This window comes from Lontra canadensis, unplaced genomic scaffold (assembly GCF_010015895.1).
Source record: "Lontra canadensis isolate GAN:19392208 unplaced genomic scaffold, GSC_riverotter_1.0 scaffold66, whole genome shotgun sequence".
NCBI lineage: Eukaryota > Metazoa > Chordata > Mammalia > Carnivora > Mustelidae > Lontra > Lontra canadensis.
In genome coordinates this window covers 7,313,867-7,327,292 of record NW_022631060.1, presented here as the reverse complement: position 1 = coordinate 7,327,292, position 13,426 = coordinate 7,313,867, and the positions used below count along the sequence as shown (strand labels likewise).

General features: G+C 57.8%; 1 protein-coding gene across 2 annotated transcripts in view; it reads right to left on the bottom strand.

Annotated features, from left to right (window-relative positions):
• LRP5 (LDL receptor related protein 5) overlaps positions 1-13,426 on the bottom strand; it is a 97,616-nt gene that overhangs the window by 13,445 nt on the left and 70,745 nt on the right. Inside the window, exons 12-17 of one of the 2 annotated variants that reach the window (XM_032879676.1) lie at positions 11,952-12,275; positions 10,746-10,945; positions 6,177-6,385; positions 4,833-5,023; positions 4,114-4,323; positions 1,419-1,544 (exon numbers count right to left, since the gene is read on the bottom strand). In XM_032879676.1, the coding sequence (XP_032735567.1) occupies positions 1,419-1,544; positions 4,114-4,323; positions 4,833-5,023; positions 6,177-6,385; positions 10,746-10,945; positions 11,952-12,275 (1,260 nt within the window). Of the gene's footprint in view, positions 1-1,418; positions 1,545-4,113; positions 4,324-4,832; positions 5,024-6,176; positions 6,386-10,745; positions 10,946-11,583; positions 11,620-11,951; positions 12,276-13,426 lie in introns of those variants that run through there. The other variant, XM_032879677.1, reaches the window with a different exon arrangement.

The window sequence follows — 13,426 nt, the reverse complement described above, 5'->3', positions numbered from 1 at the left end:
TCAGGGACAGCCACAAAATGTCCCCTCTGCTCTAGGCAAAGATCTCTGAGGTTCACAGTGTAAGGCAAGGCAGGAGAAAGTTCCAGAAGGACAGGCCCTGTGGTCCTAGCCCCTGAGCTCCAGGGGCAAGGCGAGCTGAGAATGGGCATCTTCTGTGTGTAGGACACAGTGTGGGAGCCCTAAGGGGTGAGGATAAGCAAAAAAGGGACAGAATTAAAACCAGCCTGAGTTCTGGGGGTGGGAGAGAGGAAGCCCTGGGACATGGGCTTCATCGCAGGAAGGATAACAACGGTCACTTTTTACTGGGACTGCCCAGCGTCCCACCACCAATAGCAAGCTGGCATTCCTGTGGGCCACATGCCGGGGACCATGCAAAGTGCTCGTTACATAACACCACCACAACTCCGAGGCAGGTGCTCTCGACCTCTCTTTTCCACGGAAGAGAAAGCGAGGGCTCAGAGAGGACAGATGATCAGCCCAGGACGGCTCAGCTGGGAAGTGGTAGAGCCGGGATCTGAGCCAGGTGTGCCTGACCCCAAGCTTACTTACATTCTTGACCACTCCCCACTCAGCTTTAGGGGAAAAAGAGGGTCCAGGGTGGAAGGACGCAGAACAGACAAAATTACAGAGAGAAACAGGCAAGCGGAGCTCGCAGGTGGCCTGAACACCACCACCCATCCACTGGATCTAACTGACTTCTACAGAATACCTCCCCCGACACGAGCAGAGGACTCGTCCTTCTCAAGCGGACACGGAACACTCACCAAGAAAGACCACATGCTGGGTCGTCATATACACCTGAACAAAGCTAGGCAGATAGCAGTCAGACAAAGTATGTTCTCTGACCACAGCGGAATTAAAGGAGAAATCTGGGGCTCCTGGGTGGCTCAGCTGGTTAAGCATCCAACTCGTGCTTTTGGCTCAGGTCACAATCTCAGAGTCCTGGGATCCAGCCCCACATCAGGCTCTGTGCTCAGGAGGGAGTCTGCTTGAGATTCTCTCTCTCCCCCTCTGTCTCCCCCGACTCGCACTCTCTCTCTCTCAAATAAAACTAGATAGATCTTTAAACTAGAAACAAGTCACAGAGACAGAGCTAGGAAATCCCCCAATTATTTTGATATTAAAACAACACACTTCTAAATAACTCAGGAGCCAAAGAGATGATCTTAGGAGAACTTCTAAAACAACTTAAACTAAGGGAAGAAAATAGAACTTATCAAAATTTGTAGGATGCAGCGAAAGCAGTACTGCGAGGGAAATTTGCAGCCCCAAATGCATACATTGGAAGAGGAGGGACATTGGACATTGGTTCTGGAGGCTGGATGACACAGTGACTGTGATTTTAAAAGGCTGTGAAGCAGGGACCTGGCAGGCGGGGAACCCAATGTCCCAGGAGTAACCGCTGAAGTCACACCTACCCCCACAGGTCAGCAGGTTCTGCAGAAGCACGAGGTGGACTGGGCAGGAGCACCGTGGGGTCCCGTCACCCTTGGCGATGCAGATGTGGGAGCAGCCACCGTTGTCCCGGGCACATGGGTGGGCCGCTGTGGAGACACAAAGAGGGAGCGGGTTGGGCTCTGGCTCTCACCTCAGGACTGCAGCCTGGAGGGTGCTGGAAACCAGGGCGAGGCCAGAACTCACAAGAGTGGGTGCTCCCGTGGGCGAGGGCTACACATCGCCCCACTTAGTTCCCAGGGCAGCTTACAGAGTCCACTTCCTCTGCCACGCATCTCACAAGACAGGGAAGCGGAAGCCAAAAGCGCTCACATCCTACCCTGGCCCGTTTACACCCACTCCCTCCACGTTCACAACCACAGGTCTACACTGCCAGTCTCTCACGGTGTAGCGGATTGGGCAGAGGCCCCCACACACCCACGTCCTAATGCCTAGAATCTGTGAATGGGACTTTATTGGGGAAAGGGGTCTTCACAGATGTAATCAAGTTAAGGATCCGGGGAGATCATCCTGGATTTTTTGGGGGGCCATAAATCCAACGACAGGTATCCCTGTAAGAGACTCCAGGGGAGGCGGAGATGCAGACACAGGGGCAAAGTCTGTGCGATGAGAGAGGCGGAGACTGGAGCCCCGGGGACACGAGGAACACCGGCCACTACCACAGACCAGAAGGGGCAAAGAGCCGTCCCCACCCACAGCCCCCAGAAGGGGTGCAGGCCCCACTGCCCCCTTGACCTCGGACATCTGGCCTCCAGCTTGCAGGAGAACACGCTGCCACTGCATTGGGTCACCTGGGGGCGGTTTGGTTCGGCAGACCCAGGAAGCTGAGCCACGAGGGGATAAAGGGCAGGATAGTGAATCCCCAGGGAACTCGCAGGTTTCAGCTCAATGAACCGACTTAACCAACACTTGACCGGCAGGAAGAAGCCTAGGCGGGTGGCTGCCCTCCCTCCGGTGAGAGGAAGTGAGAGAAAGCGCGACCCCCAGCCTCACAGAAAAACCAGTGCCCTACCTCAGCCTCTGGGATTAAGTGTGTAAAGTGACAGAAGTCACGGTTTAGAGTGGGGGACAGCAAACTTTTTCTATAAACAAGAAAGTAAATCCTTTTGGCTTGATAGGCCACATCGTCTGTCACAAGTCTGCCAGCTGTCACACAAAGGGGGCTGTGTGTGGCACAGAAAACAACGGGTGTGGCCGTGTGCCAATAAAATTTTATTTACAAAATCCCAGATGGGGCCCAGGGGCCGGAGAGCGCCACCTGTGGTTTAGAGCTGAGCTGCAGAATTCCCAGAGTAAGTAGGTTGGGTGCCCCACATCCCAAATCAACACGGGAGAGCTCACTCAAGGATCTCCCACTCTCCCCCAAACGAGGAGCCTCTCGTGTCACCCCAGACATTGCACGTTTGCACTCACAGGGACGCCCCAGTTTCCAGCCTCAGCCCCGTTTGTTAAACATTTCCTGGCACTCCCATCCCCTCAGGTCCAAGGATCTGCTGGTCGGCATGCTGGGCTTCGTGCCAACACCCGCAGGACTGGACATTCGTGGGCTCAAAGTTCACCATGCTGACCACGGGCCAGCAGTTCTCAAGGCTGTGACGCCCAGGAGTCTGTGGCTTGGCTGAGAAGGGAAACTCGGGCACTCGGACCCCCATCCATCAGGCACCCAAGTGATCTGGAAGCCGCTTACCCGGCCGGCAACTTCACTTATCCCGGACCCGGACAAGAACCCACCAGGCCAGAAACCAGCCACCCAGCAGTCAACACAGAAGCCACCGTTCAGTTCATCAGGGGTGACATCCCCAGCTCAAGAGAGAAGCTTATCCACTAAGAGCAGGACACCTGAGTCAAGAGGGAGCCAAGGAATTAGCAGGAGTCCCTCAGAGCAGGACAGGAAAGGCAATCACAGATGGGGACTCCAGGGAGACGTGAGCCAGTGGGAGGGTGAGGGGCCGTGGGGGAGGTGGGACGGCCCCCAGGGCCCAGAAGATGGGCAGCTGAAAGGTAGCTGGACAGGACAGGGACAGTGACGGCCCTGCTCACCGCTCTGTCCCAGCAGCAAGCATCCAGCCAGCAGCCGAGGTCTAATTACTGAATACAGACTGGGCAGACAGACAGACACACACACACAAGCTCCTATACCCATCTCTAGCCATATACGGAGAGGGTAGAGGAACAAGAGGCCCCAAGGGTAGGGGTCCCTCCCTCCCAGCCTTTGGGCACAGCCCAGACTGTTGCAGGTAGAATCCTAAATTCCGCCTCCCGGCCTGCTCGTCTGCACGGTGGCGGTGACGAGACGTCATGCCTGCAGTCTGGTCACCGTACACGACAAAGAGGCTTCGCAGATGGCAGTAAGGCTACTGATCAGTTGAGGGGGAGTTCTTCAAAGGGGGCACTAGTTCAAAGGTGGGTGACTCTCACCACAGGACCCCTGAAAAGCAGAGCAGGTTGTCCAGCTGGTAGTGGAGGAGGGGGTCAGCCTCGGACAGAGGGGCGGCGGATGGAGGGCCCAAGAGTGGCCCTGGCCAACGGCCTGTCCCACATCCCCTCACCCCTCAGTCTCCTACTCACTCCAAGGGGTCAGTTCAGAGTTCGGCACCAGTGCCCACCCTCCCGCCGGGCTCCTGCCCACAACACCCACCCCCGCCCCCCAACACGTACAGAACTCCTCCAGGCTGATCTCCTCCACGGCGTGGATGCCGGTCAGGTGGGCAACGCGGCCCTGGACCCGCGTCCGCTTGTCGCCGGTGGTCTTCTCCACACGCTCGATCATCTGCTGCTGCCTGTCGATCCAGTAGAGGTGTCTGCCCAGCACGGCCAGGCCTGCCGGTTGCACGATGTTCGCGTCCTCCAGGGTCAGGCGGTTGGCCCCTGCGAGTGGGACAAGGGCCCCCCGAGGGGTGGCCGACCCCCAGAGCTCAGACCAGGTACGGCTCGGAACAGAGGGCTGCCAGGGACCCCGGGGGGATTTGATGCTCTGGCCTGGGGCCAGGAGCTAGTGCGGCTTCCCTGGAAGCAGCCTTGCTCGGAAGAAAAGCGCCTCGGGGCGACTCTAAGTGCGGTGCTAGAGGCGGAGGGGTCCGACTCCTCGCCCCGCCTGCGCTGGGGGACCCTGGGCAGGCCACCCATCCTCTCTGAGACTCCTCTTCTGCCTTAGCAGGTGGGGATAATTTAGGACTTACGTCTGGAACACTCGGCCGAGACCATCTGTGGCAGACACCAAGCCCCAGCACGAGGCCCACCCGAAACGGAGCCCTGACGAGCGTGGCGGCTGGTACCGCCATGACGGATGACGAGGGGGGCGGGCGGGCTGTCCCGGGGAAGGTCAGACCTATGGCTTGCTGAGGGACCCAAGCCCCGGGCGGCCCCCGGGCACATACCTGACAGGTCACAGCTTTCGATGCGCTTCAGGTCCGCGTCCACCCAAAAGAGCTTGCCCAGCCTGTTGTCCACCACGAGGGCCACGGGCCGGATGAGGCCTGTGGTGAACAGGACCTCACGCTCGGTGCCGTCCAAGGCCGCTCGCTCGATCTTGGCCGCACGGTCCTGCATGTTGGTGAAGTACAGGTACCTGTGGGGGTGGGGGGGGGGCGGGTGAAGGACGGGGGTCGCGGCCCGCCACCTCCGCGGCCAGGATCGAGCATGCAAAGCACCACGCAGGCCAGCCCCGGACTCGGCAGGGCTGGCCCCCGAGGCTGTACAGGGCTGAATGGTGTCCCCCAAGAAGTCTATCTACCCAGAGCTCAGAACGTGACCTTAATTGGAAAGTGAGTCTTTGTAGATGCCATTAAGAAACAAGGTGAGGCCACCTGGTCGACACATGGAGCCCCCCCCAATCCCAAAGCTGGAAGAGAGACAAGGAAGGGTCCCCGCAGAGCCTCCCGAGGGGGACAGTCCAGCTGACTTCAGACTTCTGGCCCCTGGCATGGTGAAAGGACCAGCATCTGTTCCTGTACCCCCTGCTGATAGTCACTTGCTGTGACAGCCTCGAGGACTAGCACGCGCTCTGGCTGAGAAGTCCCTGCCTCTATGGAGGCCAGCCTCAAGGGAGACCCATTAGATTGCTAGAGAGCCCCCCGAAATAACTAGGCGTGTGCCCCCCGAGCCCTCGTGTGCTGCAGGGGCTGACATCACCACCATCCTCAGATTCCTGGATGGAGACACTGAGGCCCTGAGCTGACGTCCCCTGCCTGGGGTCCCACGGACAGCAAGTGATGGGGTCAGGTTTCGACTTTGGGTCTGCCCGGCCCACTGGGCAGTGTTCACACGGGTCGTCCCCAGGCCTGAGCCCCATCAAGCGGTCCCTCTACAAGTCTGAGCCCCGCCTCGTGGCAGCCCTGTAGGTACCTGAAGGTGGCAGTCGTGTGCCCGCTGCCCGCCCGCAGACCTTTGCGTGCCTAGCTTTATTCCTGAGCTTTATGTCACATGGCTTTCAGTGTCCCCCTCCCCCTGGTTATTCCCGTTGGGACCCTCCCGAGTCTGCCTGCTTCTTCATGGAAGGAAGAAGCTCTGCGGAGTTGAGATACTGAGCTCCCCGTAATGGAGCATATGCAAGTGAATGAACAGCCCTCAGCTGGGATGCTCTGGAAGGGATTTTTGTTTTGGGTTCAGATTTGAGGGGGACAGGGTAAAACCTAGGAACCAAAACTTCTATCCTCCCCATGTCTCCCCGCTGGGATACAAAACCCCGCACTGCGGTGCCCGCCTGCCCCTCGGCCTCGCACCCCCGCTCGGCGTTGACGACGATCGCCCGCGGCTTGTCACGGTCCCCGCGGAGCACCACACCCATGGCGTCTCCGTTCAGCCGGTGGACGTTGATGGTGTTGGTGGCCTCACACGTCCAGAAGAGCATCCGGCTGTAGACGTCGATGCTAAGGTCGTGGGGCTGCCTGTCCGGGTTCTGGCTCGGGCTTGGGGAGGTCAAAACGAAGGGCTGTAACAAGGAAGAGACGAGCCTTGGCTATGGACATCGCCGGAGGACGGAGGCCTCGGTGCCTGCGTGCAGACTGCAAGGTGGGACTCCAACCGGGTCTGGGGCCCCCTCTTGTCGGGTCAGGGCGCACCGCACCGCTGACTTGAGCAGGAAACTGAGCAAGCAGCAGCTCGTGGCCGGGCTCTCGGCCGGTAGCTCGGGTCACCAGCCCACCCACCCGCAAATTCACAGTGGGCCGTCAGCTCCCAGGCCCTCCACGTCCTGTTCCTGCCCCACAGAAGGGCCGCCTGGTGGCTCCACAATGAGCCCAGTCTCACAGCTGCCTTCTCGAAACATCTGCTCTCTCTTTGCTTGGTGTCTTGGACTCGTGCTTTAGGAAGGAGCCCTTCCAACCTTGTTATTTTTTTCAAATTTAGGGCGCCAGGACGACAGGTGCATAGAACAGAAGTCTGCCCCTCGCAGCCCTCTTCCCTAAGGGAGCCCAGCAGTGTGGCCACCCTGCGTCTCTGCCCCGGGAGGCTCTCTGTGGAGCTCTGCCTGACTCTGCCATCCACTGCATCTCAGGGTCGAGACCTGGCTTTCGGAGCTACCGGCAGAGAACACCATTTCACGAAATGCTGCGGGAGAAGGGGAGAGCCCAACGTCACCCTCATCTCCCTTACGGCCAGAAGCCTGACTCCCTGGGGGATCTGGGCTCCCTGGGTTACCCAGAAAGACCATGTTCAGGTTCTCAGGTGATATGACCTGGTGCCAAGTGGGCTTCCCAGAGCTACCACCAACGGTTTGGATGAAAAGTCATTTCCTCTGAGAGGGCATCATTAGCACGATGCTCGGCTAAGAGGTCATTGTAAATTTTGTCCATCTCCTGCTAGCAGTCAAAACGAAGTCTCCTGGTGCAAGAAGGGGCCTGCGGGCCGAAAGGAAGCCCCTTCACCACACCCAACCCCTGGAACCCAGCTAGAAAGGAACACCACCCTCCCCCACACACAGCAGCCCCTGGTCCAGAAACACTGGGCAGCTAGAAGTGTGTGACACATCTGAATGCAAAGCACCACTTTAAAGGACTGTGTCTCCACAGGTACCAACATCCATATCCCCAAGAGTTGGGGGCTCTGGGAGCCAAGCTCCAACATTCCTTTCCTCAAACCCATAGACTCTGGCCAAAACCAGAGCCCAGAGCACCTGCCAGGCTAGGAGTGCAGCACGATTCCAGTCGGCCCTAGTAGGAATCAGGTTCCCCAGGGAGGGTGGATCTGCGAGGCCGGGTGTAAAACCAGCCTTTGGGGCACCAGTTATGGGAACAAACAGCTGCGAAATGCGTGGGGCAGCCTCACCTAACCTCTGGCCGACGGGCAGTAACGACCAGCCAGTTAGAAAACCCGAGCTCCAGCTTCAGTGTCAGTAACGATACTGACGCAAATGTGAAATTCCTTAATAGAATCCTATCGGACACCACAATCAACACCTCTCCCTCTCGCCAGTCCTGGACAGCAGGGCATGTCCAGGGCATGTCCTAGACATGTGGCAATGTCCACAGCAGGGCAGTCACGACAGCCCGAAGACCCAGCATCTGTCAGTGGATGGACCGAGCAGCTGTGGTCGTCCGCACCGTGGGGTATCCTCCGCCTTAAGAGGAAGGACATTCTGACACCTGCTATGATGCAGATGAACCCTGAGGACATCACGGTGAGTGGAAGAGGCCAGACACAAAGAGACGAGTACTGCGGGATCCCGCCTGCGACGTACTTGGAAAAATCAAATTCACAGAGACAGGAAGTAGAAGGGAGGTTGCCAAGGGCTGGCGGAGCGAATGTTTAGTGGAGACAGACTTTTAGTTTGGGAAGGTGACAGAGTTCTGGAGACGGTCAGTGGTGATAGTGGCATGACAATGGGAGTGTCCTTCGTAAGGCTGAGCTGCATACTTGAAAATGGTTAAAATGGTAAATCTGGGGCACCTGGGTGGCTCTCAGTGCGTTGAGCCTCTGCTTTCAGCTCAGGTCATGATCCCAAGGTCCTGGGATCGAGCCCCAAATCGGGCTCTGTGCTCAGCAGGGAGCCTGCTTCCCCTTCTCTCTCTGCCTGCTGCTCTGCCTACTTGTGCTCTTTCTCAGTCAAATAAATAAATGAAATCTTTAAAAAATAAAATAAAATGGTAACTTTGATGTTATGTATACTTATTAAAGATTTCTTAAAAATTTTCTTTGTTTGCCAGAGAGAGAAGAGAGTGCTCGCACACAAGCAGGGGGAGCAGCAGGCAGAGGGAGAAGCAGCCTCCCCGCCGAGCAGAGAGCCTGATACGGGGCTCGATCCCGGGACCCTGGGGTCATGACCTGAGCCGAAGGCAGATGCTCAACCTACTGCGCCACCCAGGTGCCCCATGTTACATATATCTAGTACGATAAAAATATTTTACTGGAATGACAGGTCAGTCAAGTAGATGATTTAAAACACCATCCTTGGGGTGTGGGGGGCACACCCGGGTAACTCGGTCCATTAAGTGTCTGCCTTCAGCTCACTCAGGTCATGCTCTCAGGGTCCTGGGATCGAGCCCCGAGCCCCCGTGTTCTATTGGGCTCACCGCCCAGTGGGGAGCCTCCTTCTCTCTCTCCCCCTGCGCCTCCCCTTGCTTGTGCTCTCACACTCTCTCTCTCAAATAAATAAAAATCTTTAAAAATAAATAAGCAAATAAAATAAAACATCATCCCTTGGGGGCAAAGGGCGCCCTTGACAGAGAATCAGAGCCACCAACGGGTGAAGCCGGCAAGACTCCAGGGAGGGAAACAGACGTTTCCCAAAGCAAGCAGAAACCCAGAAGGTGTCCCTAAAGGACTTTTCCTTCAAAGTCCCTCGTTGTTTTTGTCAGACACCAGGCAAGAACAGCGCCTGATGCGACGTTGAGGCAATCTGCGCCCACTACCTCCCTCTGCCGGGAAGCCACGGGCCATCAATTCACACTTCCTGTCCTGCAAAGGACGGCACGTGGCTGTCACCTGCACGGGACGAGTGAAAGGAACACGTTCCCACCATCCTGCCAGGCTCCGCCGACCGCAGAGATGACACCGCGGCTGCCCGGGCTCAGCTGCGACTTTTATCACTAACCAGGGACACAGAACGCAGGGGATGGCTGGTCAGTGCTGTGCTGGCCACGGGGCCCTCTGTCCAGAGCGAGGCCCAGCCCGGACGCACTGAGCTGGGACCCAGGTCAGGGTGAACAGCCAAGGGACCTTCACAGACACGGATATCGTCTGGAAGTTTCCACCAGCAGCATTTCTCTGCGTCGCCTTGTAACAGCTCCAAGACTTCACCGTGAGGACAGGAGGTCCGGCCCTGACCGCGCCGCAGAGACGGGGAACGCTGGGTCCGGCAGCTCCTGGACGCCGGCAGGGTGAGCCGGGCGTGTCGGTGAGCGCCACCCCAGCGGAAGGCCAGCGCCACCGGGCACGCGGAGACCCCGCGCGGGCCCCGGAGCCGCCGGGGGACTGTCCGTCAGGGAACAGGCCCCCACGGCTAACACGAGAGCTGCCGGTTCCGCTACGAGAAGTACTTTGAAAACGCGTGCGGGCTCCGCTCTAGTGATTCACCGGGGCCCGTCTGAGCCTCTCACGGAGTTCGCGTTTGTCAAAGCATGATTTCGTCTGTGAGCAAACGCTGGGTGACCTCGAGGACGGCCGCGGCCCCAAGCGAGCCGCGTGCACACGCACAAGCACACGCCAGCAGCGCCCTCCGCCCCCCGCGGGCTGCGAGCCACGCCTGGGCATGCTGGGGGTGCAACTTCCCGCCCCGTCTCGGAGGGGCCACCTCCCGTGGGTCCACGCAAACCCTCCAGCCCCACGTCCCCAGCCAACTTCAGGTGTCTTCAAGGTCATTAGGAGCTGTGTCTTGAATCATTTAACGTAGGCAGAAAGGTGCACCTGTACTTATGAGGTGTCCCCTCACGTGTCCCTGGCAAGAGTTTTGAGGGCCGTGCACCTCGCCCTTCTCCCACAGCCCTGTGGCTTTGCTGTGTGATTCTGCACAGCGTCTTGAGGTTTGGGAACGCACGCGTTGCATTACAGTGAAACGGACTCCACAAGTCCTATGAACTAAGAATGAATCCAGAATAACCAATACCAACCAGCCTGGCACAAAATCCCTATGGAAAGAAAAAAAAAATCCCATTTCTACATATAATCATAATCAGAGGGTTTCTCGCTGCTCAGGATATACCCCGGATGACATAACTAGAGCGCGGATGGTTGTTGACGCAAGCCGCGCGCTCTTGGCACCCCTCTGCTAACCAAAACGGGGTGGCAGCCTGGAAACGGTCCTGGGGAGCTCCTTGCAGAAGTGACCCCCATGTCCCCCCAACAGGCACACTTGCCTGGGTCCCGTCGTCCTTGGCTCGCTTGATGTTCTGGCGTCCATCCACCCAGTAGAGGAACTTGTCCAGGGGGTCGTAGCCGATGGCCTTGACATTCCTCAGCCCGTGCAGGGGCAGGATGAGGTCTGGGCTGCGCTGGTCGTCGGGGACCACGCGGCTGATGGCACATTTCTGGCTGAACAGCAAGAAGGCGGTAGGCGCTAGAATGGGGGGACAGATGAGAGGGCTGCGCGTCAGCGCCTGAGCCGGAGCTGGGTCGGCAGGCAGGGACGGCGCTCCGCTCCCTCGTGAGAGGCAGGTTTGCACGTGCACCTACTAGAAGCCGCGGGGAGAGCGCTGGAAGGACATACAGTGGCTTATGGGGGTGGGGGACGGACTGCGGCAAATTCTACTTTCCACGTTCTGTGTGTCTCTGCTGCTGCAGTATTTCCTAAATGCATGAGCTATTTTGAAATGGCCAGCATCTTTACATTATCAAGACTCAAGACAGAAGAAGGGTAACGATAGTAAATATCAAACGCCCTCCCCATAAATGCACTTAATGCTTGGACAGCTCTATCATTTGTCCCGTGCCTACGCGCGCTCATGGGAACCGCTGAAACTGTATGCAGTGACCTTGACGTGGGAAGGGACACTTTATGGGTGTGTCAGTGAGCCAAACAGCCTATGTGCAGGGATGGCACAGCCGAGAATGTGTAAGAGGCCGACAGTTCAAGCCACTGTCTGAGTATTACAGTTGGGTGATTTGAAACTAAATCGTGGCCCCAGGTCAGCCAGCCCCAAGGGCAGACACTCAAGTCACAGGCGTCCCCACCAGTGGGTTACCTGCAGCTTTCTTTGATTCTTCAAGGTGATGGTCCCCAGGGGACAGGGACTGTGGGACCAAAGGGAGCGCAAGAGTAGGGAGGCCCCAGCTGAGCAGAGGACCTATTGCCTCATCAAGACACGAATGCATGGGCCAAGCCCTCAGCTGCAACAGCCCATAGGGGGATCACTGGATATAAAATCCAGTCAATGGGGAGAGTACTGCCTCACAGAACCGGGCCTAGGCCTCCAGATACCACACGGCTTATGCAGTGCACAGCCCACTCAACCATCCATGGACGCCAAGGTACCTCCAGAGAAGAGGATCCTTTGCACCTCCACCCCCAGAGCCAGCCTGACCTATCATAGGGTGGGGGTGCAGGGGCACAGTGAGGCACTCACGGCTGCAGTTGCGGCTGCTGGGGTCCAGGGTGTAGTGTGAGGCACAGCCACAGCGGTGGCCGCCGGGGACGGCGAGGCACAGCTGCCCGCACTGCCCGTTGTTGTGCATGCAATCGTTGAGGCCATCCTGGCGGGAGGAGTGGAACACCAGGATGTCCATCACGAAGTCCAGGTGGCCCTGGATGAGGGTGCGGTTCCGGCCGCTGGTCTTGTCGGCCCTCTCGATGCTGTGCAGGTTCCAGTCGGTCCAGTAGATGTAATCGCTGTACTGCGTCAGGCCGAAGGGGTGCGGAAGGTCGTCCGCGATCACAGTGCGCTCCTGACCTGCGTGGACACATGCCTGCGGCATCAGTGACACACGGCCGGGCCTCCACGCAGGACCGACCGGTTCACGGCTGCCCGGGAACCCGCGTTCCCCCACTTTGGAAAGAAGCAGAGACGACGGCAGCTGGAGGCCACCTACCCTGGGTCCAGGCACACACACACACACACCCCCACCCCCCGCAGCAGAAACGCACGTGCTGTCACTCCAATGACACAGACTACAACGTGCGCAGAGCCGCAACTGGGAAACAACCCGGGTGCCCATCACTAGTAGAGCGGACGGGGCACCTGGGGGCTCAGTCGGTGGAGTGTCTGCCTTCTGCTCAGGTCATGATCCTGGAGTCCTGGGATCGAGCCCCGTGTCAGGCTCCGTGCTCAGCAGGATGTCTGCTTGAGAATCTCCCCCTCCCTCTGCCCCTCCCCAAGCTCAAGCACGTGCATTCTCTTGATCTCAAATAAATCAATAAATCTTTTTAAAAACTTTTTAAAAAAATTAATTAAGGGGGGCCCCCGCTAACTTTGTCCTTGGAGCCTGCAACTCTTGAAGGTCATGAGTTTGAGTCCCCTACTGGGGGTAGAGATTATTTAAAACCTTAAAAAAAAAAAGAAATGAAAATTTTTGAGACTAGGAAAAAAACATGCTGACACAACAATATTGATTATCATGGGATGGTGAAAATTATGAATAATTACTTTCTTTCCCTGTATTTCTGTATTTTCAGAAACGCCCTATGTTGATTATTTTGCCTTCAAAAACAAGCCCGTTATTACATACAGATGCTCCCGAGTGCTTCCATGAAACACAGGCTTGCGCATGCGCCCCTGGGCCCTGCGCTCCCGCCAGCCACCCTCGGTGAGACGTGCTTTCACCCAGGTCTCCCACGGCAGCTGCGTGAAGCGGTGCTGTCCGTGTTGGGGAACCGAGTGCCCAGGAGGGTTAAGGAACGTGGCTGAGGCCGCACTGTCAGAGGGAGGCCCCCGGTGTGTCAATGTCTGCGGCATTAAACGGAGAGCGTGCTAGGGCAGGGTGACAGCCAGGCCCATGGCACGTGGCCACCTGCACACAGCAGGGCCGTGGAAATTTCTGGCGCTGATTTCCCCCCAGTGCGTCTTCCCTCTGGGGCCGTCGGTGAGCATCATTACTTCCCGCA